Raw genomic sequence first — 20,110 nt, 5'->3', positions numbered from 1 at the left:
ATGGGGTTTTGAAATTATTTGTCAACAAAAGAATACCCTTATATCCATCAACGACATGCTAGTTGGACGACTCCATCGCGTACCCCGTGAACTACAGAGGCTCGGCTCAAATTATACTTGGGCTCACATCGATTTCACTCTACCTCGAGAACGGCGAGTCCTTTGTGTGGCTCTGTCACTAATGATTGACATCTGGCGAGACTTAGAGTCCACGAAGGACTCATTAGGCAATTGACATGGCAAACCGCTAATAAGACCATGGGTTAAGTAATAGGTGATAAAGGATTGAATTAGGGGATGTATGTATGAAATATGCATTGGGTGTTTGTGCAGGGGGTATTTTAACTCTCGAACGATAACAATGTATAAGTCTGTCACCCACACCACCTGCTACAGCAATGTATACTGTACCAATTGGGAAACCCCTATATATAGTAACATGCGCTGTAACATAAGCCATTTATTACTAAATTATTACTCCCCGAAGAATAAATGATTCAATATTTATTAAAAATTGATAAATTTTATTCTAGTTTGGGGATAAACACTATATTTATCGTCACATTTGTCAGCCTACCCGACTCATCGATGTAAACACTGATAAGAATACATCCTTTTCGTTCTATAAGGATTTTCCTTGTGAACGTTATGCCTAATAATGACGACAAACATGTTCACTGCTGTCCTCCATATTACCCAAATCTCCACTACTTAAGAGTTTTAGAAGCCTATCTATACCATCCTACAAAGGTCCATTTACTCTACGTTCGTCCAACATTCTTAACTCTCGGATGAAAAGGGATCCGTTTACGTAAGATATAACTGTGTATGTATAATATATTCTTTGTGTAAACACTTGGCCAGTTTAATATTGAAATGAATTTGTTTTGAATAAATTGGTGAGAACAAAACAAAAATGTTAGAAACTTAAGTAAAGAAAAATAACACGACTGCATCTACCACTGTGGACAACACTGACTGGCAAGGTTGACATGTTGATGGTGTTTTTCTTGTTTTCGCAAGTTGTTGTTTAATCAAACTCAAAGCCATGTCGACGTACTTATCAACGCCCATTATCAACGAGTGAGTGAACATGCGGATACCAGTATACCAGTATACCAGGATACTGTTATCTGATATCCGGAACGTTGTGACTGTCATCCGAGGGTATTGTTCGTTTGTTGCTAACCGGATAAAGTTATACTGTGGCTGATCCAATGTGATTGCGGTCAGTCAAGGACATTATATAAACAAATCCAAACTGTCGTCATTGGCTATATTTCCTATCCAAGAAGATAACAAATTATGTTTCCGTGTTACATCTTGTCCACAATAAATGTATACGATAGAATCATATTTCAAAAGTAGTTCCAGTGCGTCTAAGGTCTCCTTAAGTTACCAACTCGTGTGCTGATGTTAACAGCTTCGTTGTCAACAAAACTGAAAGCGAGGGACCAAGAAGCGGAGCTTTGTTATCCGATCAGGCGGTAACACGCAGTGACAGACATAACAGTGACGACCCTGCTGCCGCAACATCGGGGAGTACAACTCTCTAGCAAAAATCAATTACTCGTTAGTTTAGGATTATTTGAAAACATGGGTCCAGGCAGACAGCTGTTGTGTGACGGGCCAAATAAACTACCAACAACGCATTGTGAATTGTTAAAACAAGATCGAAGCATACCTATCAATAACGTTACTGACACAACAATAGCTCTCGTCACCATGGCCCTTGCTTCCCGCGCCATTTTGCCATGGCAGATACAGTTTGCCGCAGTGCTAACTGTCGCATTGCAGGTGCCTGCGAGCCAATCACAAGCGTCGTTACAAAGATTTAACGTTAACAACACTCGCGCCCGACTCCAACCGAATGACCGAAATGTGAAGCCTATGTTAATTGACACGAAGTAGTTCCTCGATACAGATTCGTCATTTAGCCGTCTGAAGCCAGTGTTTGCCACAGTTCTTCAGAAACCGAAAGTTTTATTCACATAAGTTCAGATTCTTGCAGCATATTCTATATTTTGACCAGTTTTTGAAGCTGCTCTCACCAAGGCGCAGGAATAGAAGGAAAGCATCGTCTACTCGCCCAGTGTCGGAAGAACGGATAGAGACTTTAGTACCGCATTAGATTTGCTATCTGTTTAATCGGCAATGGTAAGTGCATTTTTTCATGGCATCAATGGTCAAAACTGACTTTTTCCTCAAGTACAATGATTAAACTTAACGATTATACGTTTATTTTCTTTCATGTTCATCGGCATGAGATCTTGGCGCGTTGTAACTGTCATGTCGGCAAAATGCGGAAGAATGTTTAATAGTAGACTTGGCTTTCAGTGAAAAGGGCTAATAATAAGGAATATTTACTGTTGAAAAATGTTTATTCATGCATTTCAGTGATATATATAAGGTCTTGGTATTTTGTGTATTTGATATATGTTATTGTTCATTAAGCGGAATCACGCTGTCGACCATTTTGATGTATCAATAACTGGGTTACATCGCTCTATTAAGGTTTAACCTGGTAAACGTGTTCCTGATGATAAACAGCATGCTGTAAACTAAATGACCAACGCATACGAATATACCTTGGTGGTTTTTGATATATGAACTATTTGTAATTTATGTCAAATCGTATTAGAAGTACTAAGCACCACCATTAGGTCACCGATACTCTTCTAAACAGAATCGCCACTGCCAAATTTGAAAATTGTGAACAACAAGTATAACGTCTTTTAAAATATTTATGTGATAGTTCTCCAAAGTCAGCGTTTTAACAATTAAAAACGTAGGAACCAATTTTACGGTAGTTGCCGCCAATGGAACTATAGCCAGATGATAACTTACACGTACCATTACTTAGCGAGCTCTTTGGGGTCCAGCAAGGGCGTTAGTTGATGACTCAGTATGTTGAAAAGATTAAATATTCCTGAGTAAGAGTAACTGGTGACACAACAACAGGTCAATGCTCCATTTCTTCAACATGTGTCGTTGTTGGGCGTGGTCTGCTTTAAGGAACCAATACCAATATTCCACAGTAATTTCCTGTTCCACAAAAAGTCTAGGAACAATAAAAAAAATCGTCTTCTACTTGATCTGAATTCAGTTTATTTTTGTTCACTTTATTTGGATATTGTGATTAACATTGGCTCATTTTGATGTATGAGACACTGGTAAAATTGCATGTGCCAGTTTGATATATTTTTAGGATAATGTTTATTCAATGTTGTACACAATGGACAAGATTTGTTGACATTTTGCTACAATTTATAGCATTCCAAAGCTAGCAGGCCTCACCATTTGGTGTGCTGTACAACCAATAGACCAGTGTGGGTTGACATGTTGCCATGGTAACGTGTTCTTCCTTCCTGTTTAGAGGGTATTTCCATGTGTCTAGTTATAGTGGTTGGTGTTAGAGAGGAACGGAAATACCTCACTTGTGAGGGTTAGTGGCTTGTATGTTTCACCACAACACTGTCACATACTTCATGTGATGACAAGAAGGAAATCAATTTCAGTGTGGTGACTCCTTAAAATGTCTTGAGAGATTAACATTGCCAGCATATTTATAAATAAATATTTATGGTTTCATTTGGAAAATGTTGCTGTATCATTTAAAAGACTCATGAAGGAAATTGAATAAATAATATGATTGTATGTGCTTCAAACATTTTCATTTAAATAAAGGGGTTCAAAAATCCCATCGCCAGACGCCCAGGACAAGTCAGTTTTCATTTCGGGCAATCAAATAATGGTATCTTACTTGTCTATGGGCTACTAGATAATTTCCACTTATGGTTTCAAACTACAAATAAACTTGGATTTAATTTCATATCTGCTCAAAATGTGGCTATTAATTTTCACAATGATCATAAAGTAGAGTTATCTTTCTTTGCTATTTATCACTTTTCAATAAATAGTCCAGTAAACATTAACATCAAATACCATGTTGATTTATTTTTTATAATTACATCATCATGATTATTTCATAAAATCAGGGCAAGTGGAAAATTAGTCAGGACAAGTTACTTTCTTAAAGTGACTTTTTATACAAAATTTGAACCCCTCTGATAGGATTCACAAACTGTCGAATCTTGATAATATATTTAGTTCTCCTCGATTTATACTAATTTATCTACCTACTAGTATTTGGTTGTTGGTAACTTAATAGGATACTATATCTCTAAAATTAGTTTCTGCAAAACCACGTTTGTACTTGAAAAAAAACTTGACCTGTTCTTGAGTGGAGAATCGCTGGAGCATAACTCGATAGCTTTAGAGATATCTGAGGGAGATATCATGGGGATTTAGTTACAGAGCTTCTTGCCAAGAATTGTAAGAGAGTAGTTCAAGCTATGACATGAACGGTCCTATCTGTTCAGTCAGAAACCTACACTTATATTCTATAAACCCCTTGTGGAGTATTGGTTGAATCATGTTACACACTATCATCATCATTATCAATGTTTACAGATTAATATTTTCTTTATGTTATTATTTTGCAACATCAAGCTGACAATTCAAATGCTTGTATTTAATGCAAATCCGCACAAAGGCAATTATATTCCTTATAATTTCTTTGTCAGATGCATTTCTTTGTGTCAGCCCACCTGTCCTTCCCCCACTGCACACAGCCAGGTGATAATGGACTGTCCACTAATTGTTTCCTTTGTGTGTCTTGCAGGCGGACCAGTTGACTGAAGAGCAGATTGCAGGTAAGATTGGGTCTCAACAATGGCTTATCCCACAGGAAGGGCTTCCCAGTCACTGCTCCTAAAATGTACAGTGATTACATATGAAATTAAAAATGAAAAAACAAAATAAATTTAGCTTTCCACTTTGAAGTACAACCAATACCTTGATCCATTGGCACAAATTGTTTCATGGGTTACATTGCACAATGGATTAATTCCGCCACAGACAATGAGTGTACCATCTGTCACTATATCCCATGGTAGATTCCCATGTGTCTCTTATCATGGGGTGACTAGTATTCCTGCTATAGTTAATAGTGTTACAAGGGGTTTTATACAATGCTTCTTAGGGCATAACAAATGTTCACACAATGTGGTAAGATGGGCAACAATGTTACTTTATTCCTGATCATCAGAGTGAATGATATCAATACTTTTAAACAACAGTTACTAACATTTATGAACTCAGTTGTTCACTTGCACCAAGAGGACTTTTCATTGGATGTAACAATATAGTAAACTGGTGATCACCTTCCTGCAATTTCTCCATACCTATTGATTTAATGAGAGGTGCATGTGTTTTCACAAATTAAAATTAAATATTTGCTTGGGTTAATATCAGAAGCAGACAGTAGCATATGTATTCTTTCGAGGTTTTATGTAGTCTTTGCCTAATAGCTTACAGTAAAAATACACAGCATGGAAAATATTAAAATTTCACATTTGTTTTATGGATCTTATAAGTTAAGCACACTGGCAGTTCACATGTCTTTCCTTAATGTTTATAGTAGTGCATCTTAAACGCTCAGACCTTGCATCTTTTTCCTGCTCATTGTATACATGGAATAAAACAAATAATTGCGGCATCAGCATGTGGGATGAGGTCCCTAATGTGATGCACGTAACTTCAGCTAATTATATATCTTCATTAAAATATATGCATGTTAATGTTTTCGTCATGCATATTAAGGATGTTCAGTAGTTGGTTTTACATAAACATGGTTCAGTTTTTTGGATATTCATTTTACATCATTGAGCAAAAGATCTGTTTTTCACACCACCCCTCAACCAGGATCCAATAGATAAAACCAGTAAAACAAGGAACTTCAAAGCAGTTTTCCCGTGAGAAAATATCAGTATCACATACCTCATGTTATATAATATTCCCTTTAGTAATAAGCAGGAATGGTTTCATTATTATTTTTGTAATAGCTATCTAATGCTTTTTTGGGGGGGTAACACAATGGACATTTTGAAATACTATTGCATCAGTGTCAGCTGTTGTCCATGACAACCTCAACAGCAAGCCAGTTATTAATGTGAAGAACTAAATGAAACTAGCCACAGGTGGCCTGTGAACAATGATGTTTCCATGGCAACGGAACAGCTCAATCCCAAATAATCAAAGTCAGCTGAAATATGACTATCATTACCCATACAGACTGACTATGGATCTCAACTTGGGTCTCTCCACTGTCCATGTGGCCATGGTTGAAATTACAAGCACACCATGTGTAGTGACCCTGTTGAAGGCAGTTAGACAGACAGGGGTATATGGCCTTTACTTGTCTTCAGACAAATGGTTGTTTTAAATATTTTGGGAAGTTAACAGCCTTTGAATTTTGTTTATTATTATTTTATTTTATATTTTTATAGTCTGGTCCAAAGGACTAGAATGAACTATATTTCACAAGTCGCCAGACTTTTAGCTAAAATGAAGCATTTAGAACTAGACATGACGCCTACCGCCACCGAGTGCAAAGGCCAGGTTAATGTTCGAAGTGTTTGAATTTCTTCACTTTGACATTCAGAGCACTGGGCAGAAATCAGTTAAGTTAAGAGTGTTTATAATAAGCTATATTAAGTTTGTAAAGTGTTTGCCATTAACAGGAAAACGTCAGCTCTCAGGCTAGTGATAAGGAAAGTGTAAAACACAGATTGTTCCACAAAGGATACCAAAGCAGTTTGCCTCAGGAGAGTGGAATGGGCCCAGAAACTACAGATAACAGATTGTTAAACTGGAAATATCCACCCACTATCCCAAATCTGTACTTTACAGCCTTTTTAGATGGGAATATTTTCTTAATAGATTTTTAATGTAATTATGTCTGAAGGTCATGTTAAAAAAATCACTAAAATGCAAATTTGATTAGTATTGTACAAACGGCTTGTATTGGAGATTCACTGCAAGGACAAGCACAGACTTATACCTTTACGAGTCATTCGTTAGGATCTGGTGTCTGGTTTCAGGAGCAACACTCGGGTGATCTGCTTTATAGGGATTCACTGGAGTGTTTAATACCCACCACACATAATCTAACATAGACAGGCACTGTTGATGGGTCTTTGTCTCGGGTAGTCATAATCTGTGGCTCATCATACTGGTACCTTAAAGGATTTCAGTAGTTGATAGGACAAACAGGCCTAGCAGTTAACCTTACCGGAACATGTCAAACTATTGTTCTGGGAGACAAAGTACTGATTGCTGTGGCACTGTTGTTGCCTAGCAACCAGACACAACATTGATTGACGCATTGCATGTTCCCATTGTTTTAAAAGTAGCCGCCACAAATTGTTCGAAGTAGCAACATGTCATCGTTGTCGCATTCCTTGATTAGGTGTTGTACCTTCCTTGTAAAGAACTTGTGTGACAACTGTATATACGGCAGTGGTTACTGTAAAGATTTGATATTCTGGACAGGTAGTGCTGTAGTTTGCCATTTCAGGTTCACTGCTTCTAGAGTCTTACTATACAGAATCCCATAATCTGATGTAGTACCAGATAAAATAATTATTAAAATTTGGTTAGATTCAAGTACAGTGCCTTGAGGATTGTAATTTCCGTGAACATGATTATCAAAATAATAGCAGAAGAACTTGTCAATTTCAAGATAATCCCCATAATATCATGGGGAGATTAGGTGTAGCTTGTTCTATATTGATAACATAACCAATGAAGAGAAAGTGACTTTCAATTTAAATTTGAATGAAATGCAGACCAATAAGCAACCCCGTGATGCACAGACCAACAAGCAACCCCTCAAATTGCTAATAACTTCAATGCAACCCCAGGCAGATCACAAAGCAACTACAGACAACAGGACAACCTAACACAGACCACATACTAACCTCATGAAGACCCTAGACCACCCCCACCCAGCACAGACCACCCCACCCCAGCATGGACCCATGCAGTCCAGTGACCTGCCCCAGCAGACCACCTCCCCACCCTACCCAGACCACCAGCTGTGACATCAGTAAGATCGGCCCAGATAATGTCCACAGTGTTGAATAGTTTAGCCTGACTTGCCACAAGTGATGGCAGAAACTCAATACGGTAATATCACTTCCACAGGATAGGGTATGAATCATAATTGGTTAATCTGATATGTTGGGTTTGTGCTAGTTAACCATGTTCACTGATGAGGAATTTGGATGGCAGATGGCAACCAGTTTATACCTGCGTGTCTGGTTGTCAGAAGTTGCATTTTCTGGAGTATAGTAAGCACTTTTTCCAAAAAAACGTGTGTAGGGGTGCACATTATACACACTCCAATGAATTGTTTTCCGAATGCATTGCTGTGAGCACACAACACAGAAGGTGAGGTGAAATTGGGTTTTACGTCGTGCTTGAGAATATTTCGCTCATATGACGACGTGCATGCGTGTGTATGTGTATGTGCGGCTGCTTGTACTAGCCCAGACTGAAGCTGGTTTTATAGTGCCAGCCCTCTGAGATACCATGCCGCAGTGAAGCATGAATACCCCACTCAGACACATTATACTGACTCCGAGCCGACCAGTCCTTGTTGTACCCATTAATGCTGAGCGCCAGGCAGTTACCAACAAGTACCATATTTTAACGTCTTTTGGTTTGACGCGGTCGGGGCTCGAACCCGCGACCTTCCGCTCTCCGGGCGGACGCTCTAACCACTACACCAACGGAGGCGGTCACACAACACAGAAATGCTATGTCAAAAGATTTGGCATTTTATGGGCAAATTACTCAACAGTGGATATAAAAGTGTTTATTGTATACCTTGACAACTGTTTTTAACCAGTTTTATTTATCTTATTTAGAATTTCGTTCCATGTAGTCTGCATTAAATTCATTGTGCCATTATTCTTTCACAGTAGCCAAGGTCAGATTATTTCCATATATGTTTTGAAACAGCTTAAGTTCACAGAGAATGGCAGGGGCAGTGGGGTAGCCTAGTGGTTAAAGCATTCACTCGTCACGCCGAAGATCCGGGTTTGATTCCCCACATGGGTACAATGTGTGAAGCCCATTTCTGGTGTCCCCCGCCATGATATCGTTGGATTATTGCTAAAACCAACCTCACTCGCTCACTCACAGAGAATGGCTACATATGAGCATCATGAATGCCATACTGTGACTCAATTCAAGTCATATTTATCTCAGTTCGACTCTAATATGTCAACATGACCTTTCAGGATCCTCGAGTGCAGGATCCTCGACCATCTAACCATAGCAATCAGCTTATGCTACGCAGTATATTACTTGAAATATAACCATTAAAGCTTTTGACCAATATAATGTGATGTTGGTATACATTAATACTGATGAAATAATAGTTTCAGATAGAATTCATTGCATCACAATTGTTTGAAGTGACAAATGGTTATGTTTACTGATGTTTCATCACAAATTTCAAATTTTTTATTGTTCAAATTGAAATTGGGTGTACATAAAGCATGGGTACACACGTTGCTCAAGAAAATATTGCACATACAATTACTGCAAACTATGGTTAAGACACTCACAGGAACAGTTTTGGTAGTTTATTTTATATGTATATTGATTATATTTTATATGTATTTTGATTACATTTAAAAGGTACAGCATTTGGCAGGGGCAAGTATAAATATGTATAAGCCAGTTCACTATAAACATAGTTTACAGCAGATAAACTGAACATTTTTCAAAGTCAATGCTAAATCTCATTTACGTTGTATGTTATGAGTTACTGAGGTAAAAAATATGTGCCGCTTTAAACATAACTTTATAAAATAAAAGGTTATTTAAATAATAAATACTTCTCCTTGAGTAGGGAAGGAATAAGAAATCCTAAGATGTCTTCATTAATTATAAACACTTGAGGAATTACATTTAAAGTGTAGAAATTGAACCTGGCTTATCCATTAGAACATAGTCTGGTTTTATTAATTTTTATTAGGAGTTAAGTTTACTCCAAAGGTTATGTATGCATTATACACAGGCACTTGGAAACAGATAGCCACTTAGAATGCATGGCTAGGAACTGTGTCACTTAGACCGAAAAACTATTATATTTTTATCTTTTTCACAAGAACTCAATGGAAGAAATACTTATATGCTAGGTAGTTTGCATAGGTGTAGGTGGATTGGAAGGGGAACAAATATTTGGTGTTGAAAATAGTTTTTATGACTTACTAAATAATGCAATGAAAGGGTTGCATTACGGCTCTTATGGTTAACGAAAATGGTGGGGTAGCCTAGTGGTTAGAGCGTTTACTCATCAGACCGAAGACCGGGGTTTGATTCCCTACATGGGTACAAAGTGTGAAGCCCATTTCTGGTGATATTGTGGGAATATTGCTGGGACAGCATATAACTAAACTCACTCTCAAGGGTTAACAGGCGGTGGGGTAGCCTAATGGTTAAAGCGTTCGCTCATCCGCCCAAAGGTCAGGGTTTGATTCCCTATATGGGTACAATGTGTGAAGCCCATTTCTGGTGTAACCCATGGGATATTACTGGAATATTGCTAAAAAAGCGATGTAAAACCATTCTCACTCAGAAATGCAAGAAATATATTTCTGTCCTTTGCATGGTGGACGTGGTAACCACAGCTGTCCAACTCACAAACAGCTGTTGGTCTATTATGTTGGATGATTAAAGGCTGGTGTTGTGTAGAGAATATCAATGTCTGGCATACTGATGCCCAACAGCCACGTGTCTGTTGAGAGCTGTAGGAGTGGACTGTGGACCGAAATTGATCGAGACTTCTCCAGGTGGAGTGTAGAAGGACCTGTTGAATGATGAATGAATGAATGCAAGTGGGAATTTGCATCTTTAATTATTGGGTAGTATTTGTCGGTACATAGAGGTTAGACGTCTAAATGCTGCACATCTGCGAGAGCTCATGCTGCAACTTTGTGCTCTAGTGAAGGACTCCTTGGCAAAATGGTCTTCGTCTTATATTAATGTATTCATTACCTAAACTTGATTTTAGTTATTTCTAACTGATGATAAACAACTTCACTTTGGGTCTTATATAGCTTAACATAATATGAAAAGTGCCATAGGCAGTAAACGATTTCACAGTTTTTCAAACTGTTTCAGGCGAAAGGGTAGGTTCAGCTATCAGCTCAGTCTATTTTGACTGATGTGTGGTGGCTAAAAGCGTTATTGACAGTAGGTCCTTGTGTGAGTGAGTGAGATTTAGTTCTAGGACACTTTTAGCAATATTCCAGCAATATCACATGGGGGAACACCAGAAATGGGCTTCACACTATGTAACCATATAGGAATCGAACCCGTGTCTTCAGCGTGACGAGCAAACCCTTTAACCACTAGGCTACCTTGCCACCCAGGTCCTTGGATAATCTGTGTAACCTTAAAACAAGGTAAAGAATAGCAAATTCTTTTTCTTACTGTAATAAAATCTGACATAGTAACATGAAAGAGTCAGGTGTTCCATCACTTACTGTGAGTCGTGAGGGATATACTGGTATGAGTGAGTGAGTTTAGTTTTACGCCGCACTCACCAATATTCCAGCTATATGGCGGCGGTCTGTAAATATTCGAGTCTGGACCAGACAGTCCAGTGATCAACAGCATGAGCATCGATCTGCGCAATTGGAACCGATGACATGTGTCAACCAAGTCAGCAAGCCTGACCACCCGATCCCGTTAGTTGCCTCTTACGACAAGCATGGGTTACTGAAGATCAATATTTTAACCCCGACCTTCAAGATTGTATATATACTGGTATGAACTATGGCTAGGTAATCAGGAATGCTGTGTTAATGCTAGTTCACCTTAAGGTGCAAGAATGTATTTAATTGCAACCAAAAGTTCTGTCGGGCCTGTATATGCAAGTCCTGGTCGACAAGTAAAACCATTCTTGTGTCAAGCCATTGTGATAAAAGGATATTTTGTTAAACAGATCATTGGAAATGTCAATGAGTACGGCAGGACCAGTCTTCTGGCGGACATAAGCCAGGAATAAGCTGTGTTTCTAGGTCTCTGTTTAGTGGGTGCTTCATTGAGATCCTCAGTGTTAATGGGAGACAGTAAATGTCAGCCATGTTCCAGCCTGACATTCACAGCTAGGAAATCAATACATAGAAACAGTGAGGGAGTAATGGTAGCGACACAAGGCTGTGTGGCCTGCCCAGTTGTAGTGTGCCCAAGATTGTCGTCTCTGGAGCCATTACAGCACACTGGAAGATGAAGGCTTGTGGGAAGGGGACCTTAATGTGTTGGGGGAAGCATCAAGTTTTGAGATTCACTGAACTGCAGGTGCTGGCAATCATTACGTCCCATGTGCAGATGATGTAATGTCAAAGTGGCATCCCTGAGATCAGCTTGCAACATCATTTGAAGTTTCATGACACTTAACATGGTGCTTTGGTGCCTTGGGAAAATGATAGGCTACTTATGAGGGATTGTATTTAGATCAGCACTTGACATTAGTATTTAAGCTTAAAAGCAATATTTTTCTTCCAATTTAATTTGATTAGTGTCATATTCTTGAAATGTAAGTAATGAATGTGCCTCAAAAGGACTTGGCAATGAGAAGCTACTGACACCTTTGACATTTCATCTCATTTTAGAACAGAAAGAAGATTGTATTTCAATCATGATGGTCACATCAATAAACTAGTCTGTAACTTTGTCAGCCAATAATGTGTAATTTAAGAGTGAAATTAGATATATTTGCCATCTACATTTTTATTACATTAGGAGAGGCAAGTCGTTATTAAAAGCATCAATGTTCACTTATTCAAAAGAAAACCTGAACAAAAATTAAAAATATCATTTGCAGTACTTTTTCACTGGAATATTGGGGGATTTCTTTCCAGTAGAAAGTTTCATGTATTTTAACTGAATTTATTGCCAGCTATAAGAGCTGTTCCCATTAAGCTCTACAGTAAAATATCTAAACAGTCCTTAATGTACGTAGAACAGTCAGGGTCAGTATTGCTGAATGTGTTTCGTCCATGTAATCAAATATAGAAGTAGTCCTTTAAATCCATGTGTTTGTTTTGTAAATGTTTCCTTCAGTGGGTCATTTCTCAATTTGACAGGATACTGCTTAATTTCAGTATTATGCTGAAACCAAGTCACAACAGAATCCCCATCGATCGTGATAGCCATGACAGAAGCACACTTGTTCCCAAAGTTGTCTCGAGTTTTTCAATGGCATACCTGGGTTAAACTATACATCATATGTATTTATGAGATTCCCACAACGTAAGCAAATAACATGGGTTGGGCAAGTACAGCTTCCTTGCCCTAGGTGATGATCTGAATGTAGTTTTCATTCAGAGGAGTGTTAGTAAGCTCTGTGTCCATTATATAAACAAGACTCCAAATACCAGTACGGTTCCATCAGCGTTGACTGGATCTGTGTTCCCCATGTTTCAACAAGCTGAACGTGCTACAAGAACCACATTCTTCACATGTACAGCAATGTGGTGAGCTCTCTCACGACTGAGTGTCATTGCTTGTAGTACAGTCAAGACCTTGAATCGGTGCCAGAATGAGGCTGGTAGGAAGTGGGATTGTACACATGGTTCATGTTTACCAAACCCTCTTCATCCTCCCTCCATCTGCTTCATGGCGTCTGCTTTCATACCGAACAAGACGCCTCACCTTTCGACTGAATAAATTAGGTTAAGGAATGACAACTGGATATATAAATATAAATGTGTATTTCCAGCAACGAATAAAAAAGTTCTTTACATTAACTTTTTGACACATCTAGTCTTCACAAAAACTCGTCAAAATTATTTTCAGAAAATCAGACTTATGTTTACCAACCAGTGGTGTTAGCACATAGTGATTGTCACTCTCATACTGTAACATAGGCTTATGAAAGTGATAGCTCTAAGATCTTCTTGTGGTGTGGCCCCAGTTTCTATTGGCGTTTTAGCAAAAACGAAGTATTTTGTTTTAGCCGAATCCATTAAGAGCTGAAGCCAGATGCCCAGGCTGATGTTGCCTGGATCATGAGGAGCATCTGTCTGGAAATAAAGATATTCGGATTAGGAATGCATGTTCCAGGCATGTGGTTTGTGTCTGTGGGAAACATGATATGTATGAAGATGGATATATATTTGTGTGGCGAGAGAAGGCTAGTGCTGTGAGTGGCTGGGAACAGTTTGATGTGGTTTACACACAACCTGCTGAGAGGACACAGAGGTCATCAGTGGCTTGTATCAGCAACACTTACAACATGTAATTAGCTTGAGTGGCATGGGGGTGGTTCTGGGGATTAAAGGAGATAGGCTGCAGTATGGCAGTATCTACTAACATAATCACCACCCCTGCAGTGCAAGACCCTTCAGTGAACTGGATACTTTCGGTTGTTTGTTTGGGAAATACTTACTGGTTGTTCTGCAAGGACATGTTTTTGCTAAGACCAAATATAAAAAATGGTTTGGTTCCGATTACACCTCTTTAAAATTTAGGGTAGGTAGGTAGGATTGGTTTGTTTTTTTTGGGGGGGGGTTACATTTTATTTTATTTTAGAAGTAAAGTACGAACGAATAACACATTTATCAATGTGTAATTATTTATTCATACAAGCTTGCAGTCATCATGTCTACTTTCTCTATAAGAATGACCGATGCCTGTTGATGCCGGAGAAAAACAATGGTATCTGAAAGCTTATTCTATTCCTACCACTTAAGAAAACATAGGGTCGGGACCAGAATTCAAGGGTAGGTCGGGTAATTGGAACCACAACATTTTTTAGGCCTAATTGACATGTTGCATGTGTCACATTGGGTGGCAACTAAGTACATGTATGTCCTAGTGGAACCATATGACCCTATGTCTCATATATCATCATACTTTCATGTTTTTATTTATGTCTTGCAGAATTCAAAGAGGCCTTCAGCCTTTTCGACAAAGACGGCGATGGCACCATCACAACCAAAGAGTTGGGAACCGTCATGAGGTCACTAGGTCAGAACCCAACAGAGGCAGAGTTGCAAGACATGATCAACGAAGTAGATGCTGATGGTATGTCCATTAACACTCATTAGAGTCAAACAAGTAGAACCTTGTTTGAAAAGTCACCATCTCAATCACTGAAGCACCATCCCAAGGCAACGAAGTGTAGCGACAATTATAGACAAGTTTCCATACATACCAAACAAGGTTGTAGTTTCAGAGTAGTATTTTGCCTGGAGTATGGAATCTATGCACAAGCCACCTCGGAAGTTGTGAAATGACGTACTATGCTGATTTCAGTTGATTGTAGGTCTTTCAAAGTATGTGTACCTTCAACTAGGTGCTGTGAGATATTTTCCAAGTAGTTTCTTGTTTTAATTACGGGGTTTGATGTGCTTCTAAGTGAGGTAAGCCTTGTGGATAAAATCTTGATTGTTGTTAAGATTGTCTTGATCTGCAGAGACGTCTTATTTGGACCAAATGCAGGTGACCTGAGAGGTGTAATTTGACCGGCTAGTAGGATGGACATAACTTTATGATAAAGCCAGGATATTCCAGCTGAATTCTGCACGGGTGAAAAACAGACTTTTAAGTTGTTGCTGCAGCTTAAAAACAACTTCAAGGTTGTTGTACATAAAATAACATATGATACACACTCGCTATTATGGTTCATTATGCATACAAAGAGTGGTTAATGTTGCATGGTGCTAGAGAGAGAGAGAGTTTTATTCAGTAAAGGGGCCACAGGCCCATTATACATCAGGTGTACAGAATATACAATCATTAGAGCACAACATGATGAGAGCTGCACAATTATACATTTGTGGGTACGAAGACTGAAAGAAATTTATTTTGTTTTGGGTTTTTTTCATGGCAAAAAAATCGATATTTGCAAGACAATTTATAATATAAGTATTCTTTGATGTAAACAACTGAGCTAATTTAGCTAGTAGTTAATGTTGCATAGAGCTGGTGGTACGAGGCGATGACAACTGACATGCATCGTGACATCTATTACATTGTGACGTAATGTAAAATGGTTCAATTACGAGGGGGCGCACTAGAATGGCGCAGTGACGGGATAACGTCATTCAGTTGTTACGTCATCAAAAAAGCTATACCTTTTTTGTCTGATAATGTATCCTCTCTCTCTTTTTTTATTGTTCTAACCGCTAGGCATCTTAGAATGTTGCAAAGAGCTGGTGGTTAAGGTTATAAATGAGTCGTGTATATCATTGTAACTAGTATTATTATACAGTAGAGTTTGTACCATCTTGTTATGAGTGAGAGGCAGTATCTTTCATTGGTAGATATTGTAACCTGATGGTAGGTTTAGAAAGTATGCCTGTGTGTACATGCGTAGGGAATCTTGGTGAAAGGTGGAAATTATTCTGACAGCACTTCATGCTGAAGTCAGCTGAAATGTGGATTTGGTGGTTAGATCGTGTAACTTGACTCATCGTGGTCAGACTGTGACTTGTTATATTGTGGACCAGGACGTCGCACTCTGAGATTGCATGCCATGATACCGGAATGGCATTGGACATTGATTATGATTTCAGTGACTGTTTACCTGTTCTACTAAAGACCGCAAGCCATCAAGATGCAGATGGAATTTGGCTCTCACTTGCATATCTGTTCCTTTTTGTTCCTACCCATGTGTTCAGAAAAAGAATGGTTTACTTTCCAAGGGAAGTAACTCTGTTTACATATTTACATATTTGTGCCTTGGTTATACAAATATGGTTCCATTTCAGGTAATGGAACAATAGATTTCCCTGAATTTCTGACAATGATGGCCAGAAAGATGAAGGATACCGACTCAGAGGAGGAAATTAGAGAAGCATTCCGAGTGTTCGACAAGGATGGCAACGGTTTCATCAGTGCAGCTGAGTTGAGGCATGTCATGACAAACTTGGGCGAGAAGTTGACGGACGAGGAAGTAGATGAAATGATCAGGGAAGCAGACATTGATGGTGACGGACAAGTAAATTATGAGGGTACGTTCCAGATAGAAGGAAAAATACATTTAGTTTCATAATTTAATATAAACAACAACATTGATATCAAGTAAACCAAAATGTGTTCGAAACTAAAATGTTCTTTGTGAACTGCTCAATTTCTTGAAAGAAGTTGCTTTTTCTGGACTTTTCATCAATTATTGTAGTTTGTAAATAGTTTTACAAATTTTAACATATAAATGATATGCAGGTTCATCATCAACAGTTAACATGTAGTCAGATGGTATAGGACTGGGCTACAGATAAGGGGCGTACAGCCGTAATGTACGCCTAAAAGTCAATGACGTACGACATGATATAAGATTTCAAGCGTATCGTGTACGCACATAAATACCTTTGTACGTCTAACATATATAAAGTTTAACAGCTGAAAAGTTGTTGAATATTATAAATAACAAACCACATCACCGGTTCGCTCACACAAAAGCATGTAAGTACTCCTTCAAAATTATCAGTACACCTCCACTTGCAATATGAGGTGCAAGTACACCCACACCCTCAAAAGTTATCTGAAGCCCTGTAGGATACTGCAGTATAGCTGGAATAGAGCTGAGTGCTGCATTATACTACAAACAGGGACAAGTGTCATTATTTATTCCTTTGTACAGAACAATATATAACTTCTATTTCTCTTTGTATTTCAGAGTTTGTTACCATGATGACATCCAAGTAACGTGGGGACTGTAAGATGAGCTTACATTCATTTCCTTTCTCTAAGTGTACTCATTGGTCTATCTCATCACCTAACTGGGTTGAGTACAGGGCGATCTGCCTGTACAGAGAACAGCAAAGGAAATGTGCATCAGTCAGTCTGATGGACAGACTGACAGCTAATTTCGAACATGGTCTGTCTCCAGTTTTAGGTTGAGATTGTACAGTTTTGTAATATACTACCAATTGGTCATGTTAAAGGGGCTAGAGTTACCTCCCCCTACCATTTATTGTATCTAGAGTTATCTTCCCTTGAAGTTTCATCAGTAGTTTGTCTATGTATTGAAAAATCTTTTAATTCTGTAGAAATCAACATTATCCCATGGATTGGCTACGATTGGAGAATACCAGTTGTTATGTGCTCTTTGAGACCTCATGTTAGCGAACGTACAGCATTGCTCACTCTGCTCACTCGCTTACCATCAAACATGTTTCCATCTTAGATCACGTGTCACGTTGTCACGGTTACGACATGTGGTGTGATACGAGTAGCTGCAGATTGTGTCACATGGTGGAGACTGGACCAACCAGATATCCCAGCTCATTTTGTGCAGTTTGTCGTTGTGTAGGATCTACGTATCAGAAACGTGGATATTGATTGCTATAAATGGCAAAATAATATCTTTAACAACACTGAAACCATTCCATGAGTAAGTTGAACTGGTGTGTACTTGGAAATATGAAGAAAATGTAAAGGTTAAAAAAAAAAGATTGTAAAATCACTGAAATAGACCAAAAAACATATTTGTTGATAGTGCCATGTGTGAATGTTCGACATTGTGGATTGAGCTTCACATGGGCATAGCCTTTGTTCATCTGTGTTTGCTTGGGATTGCTGTAGCTTGCAGGACCAAAACTCCATACAGGGAGGTCTCACTCAAGTCATAGGGGGAGAGGGAGGTAGCATCTCCCTACAGGGAGGTCCCACTCAAGTCACGGGGGAGAGGGAGGTACTGTAACAGTTTCACATAATTGGGGACACAGCCTCTTCAAAGCTGTCCTTTGTATTAGGAATGTTATCCCCTGATCAAGGTTAGTGCCTAGTAATCTAAGGGAGGCAACTCCCTGTCCCCGCCCGGTCCATGCAAGGGCAGCCCTTACCAGGTCAGGTAACTTGATCCTAGCCAATTCATGGACGCCTGTCTCCTGTATGTTGCAAGTAGGATGGCCAGCTGGTGTTGACTGCTGGCTGGCCGGCTGTTGTAGGTGCTTCTTTCTCTGCTCCTGTTCCTCCTCCACCTATCACCTTGCCTCATTCTTTGGTCACCCAGCACCTCTTCCTCCCCCGTCGTCACATACAGCATCTTCTGTGACTAGTTGACATTGATGTTGACAACCACTCCACAATGCCTCGTTTCCAAAGGAAGATGTACATTTTATTTCTGCCTTTTGATCAGATTTTTCTTATCTATGTTCTTTTAAAATGCATTTGATTATTATATCATGGATCTCATTGTCTCATAAACATTGTAAATCCACAGTTCCGTGTGTTTGTTCTTTGTATGTTACAAACTGAAATATCTTGGTGAAAGTGGAAACATCCGTCAAGCCTGGGACACGCAGGTTTTATTGACCATCATAAATCGCTTTCATCTGGAAGGAGTGTGCGAGTATGGTTTTACTCCGCTTTTAGCAATGTTCCAGCAATATCACAGCGGGGGACATCAGAAATAGGATTCACACATTTACCCCATGTAGGGAATCAAACTCGGGGCTTCGGTGTGATGAGCAAACACTTTAACCACAAGGCCATTCCACCGCTCATCTGGAAGGAACTTTACAACTGTATTTGAAATGCTCCTGTTCTACATACTGGAGGGTTGTATTCTGTCAAATATGTTGTTTAATGCCACACTCGTCACTATGGACTGACTGAGTTTGGTTTTACGCCGCTTTTAGCAATATTCCAGTAACATCACGGCGGGAGACACCAGAAATGGGCTTCACACATTGTGCCCATGTTGGGATTCGAATCCGGGTCTTCGGGGTGACGAGCCAACGCTTTAACCATTAGGCTACCCCACCGCCCCCAGCACTATGGAAGCAGTCTGTATATAATCAAATCTGGACAAGACAATCCAGTGCTCAACATCATGAGCATTGATCTGTGCAGTTGGAATGACATAGTCAACCAAGTGATGAGCCTAACCACCTGACCCCCTTGGTTGTCTCTTGTGACATGTATGGGTTGCTGAAGATAAATGTTAACCTGGATATTCTTGGGCCTGTCTTTAATGACTTCATACTGATATTAAATGTTACACTAAATGCAGGCTACACTCTGACACGTTGTCTTAACTCATATTCCTCTATTTCAACTGAAATGGTTTGGTTACATTTATAGTTGCATCTTGAGAGAAAATGTTGAAACGTCTTGTAAATGAACACTGTCAATGACAACAATTATAGAAACAGACAGCTCATCATTGTTGCACATTGGGAATTCGGGAGTGTCCATAAACACTTTCAGACGAGAATATATTTTTTTTATTAAA

General features: G+C 39.0%; 1 protein-coding gene across 1 annotated transcript; it reads left to right on the top strand.

Annotated features, from left to right (window-relative positions):
* The first annotated feature begins 1,879 nt into the window (after nt 1–1,879).
* LOC124289826 (calmodulin) lies at nt 1,880–19,095 on the top strand. Its single transcript, XM_046726504.1, has 5 exons — nt 1,880–2,157; nt 4,685–4,715; nt 14,809–14,952; nt 16,641–16,883; nt 17,549–19,095. The coding sequence occupies exons 1-5, from the start codon at nt 2,155–2,157 to the stop codon at nt 17,575–17,577; spliced, it is 450 nt and encodes a 149-aa protein (XP_046582460.1). The 5' UTR covers nt 1,880–2,154; the 3' UTR covers nt 17,578–19,095.
* The last annotated feature ends 1,015 nt before the right edge of the window (nt 19,096–20,110 follow it).

This window comes from Haliotis rubra, unplaced genomic scaffold (genome assembly GCF_003918875.1).
Source record: "Haliotis rubra isolate DU_JTF1 unplaced genomic scaffold, ASM391887v1 Scf45, whole genome shotgun sequence".
Lineage (NCBI taxonomy): Eukaryota > Metazoa > Mollusca > Gastropoda > Lepetellida > Haliotidae > Haliotis > Haliotis rubra.
This window is presented reverse-complemented; position numbering and strand designations above follow the sequence as displayed.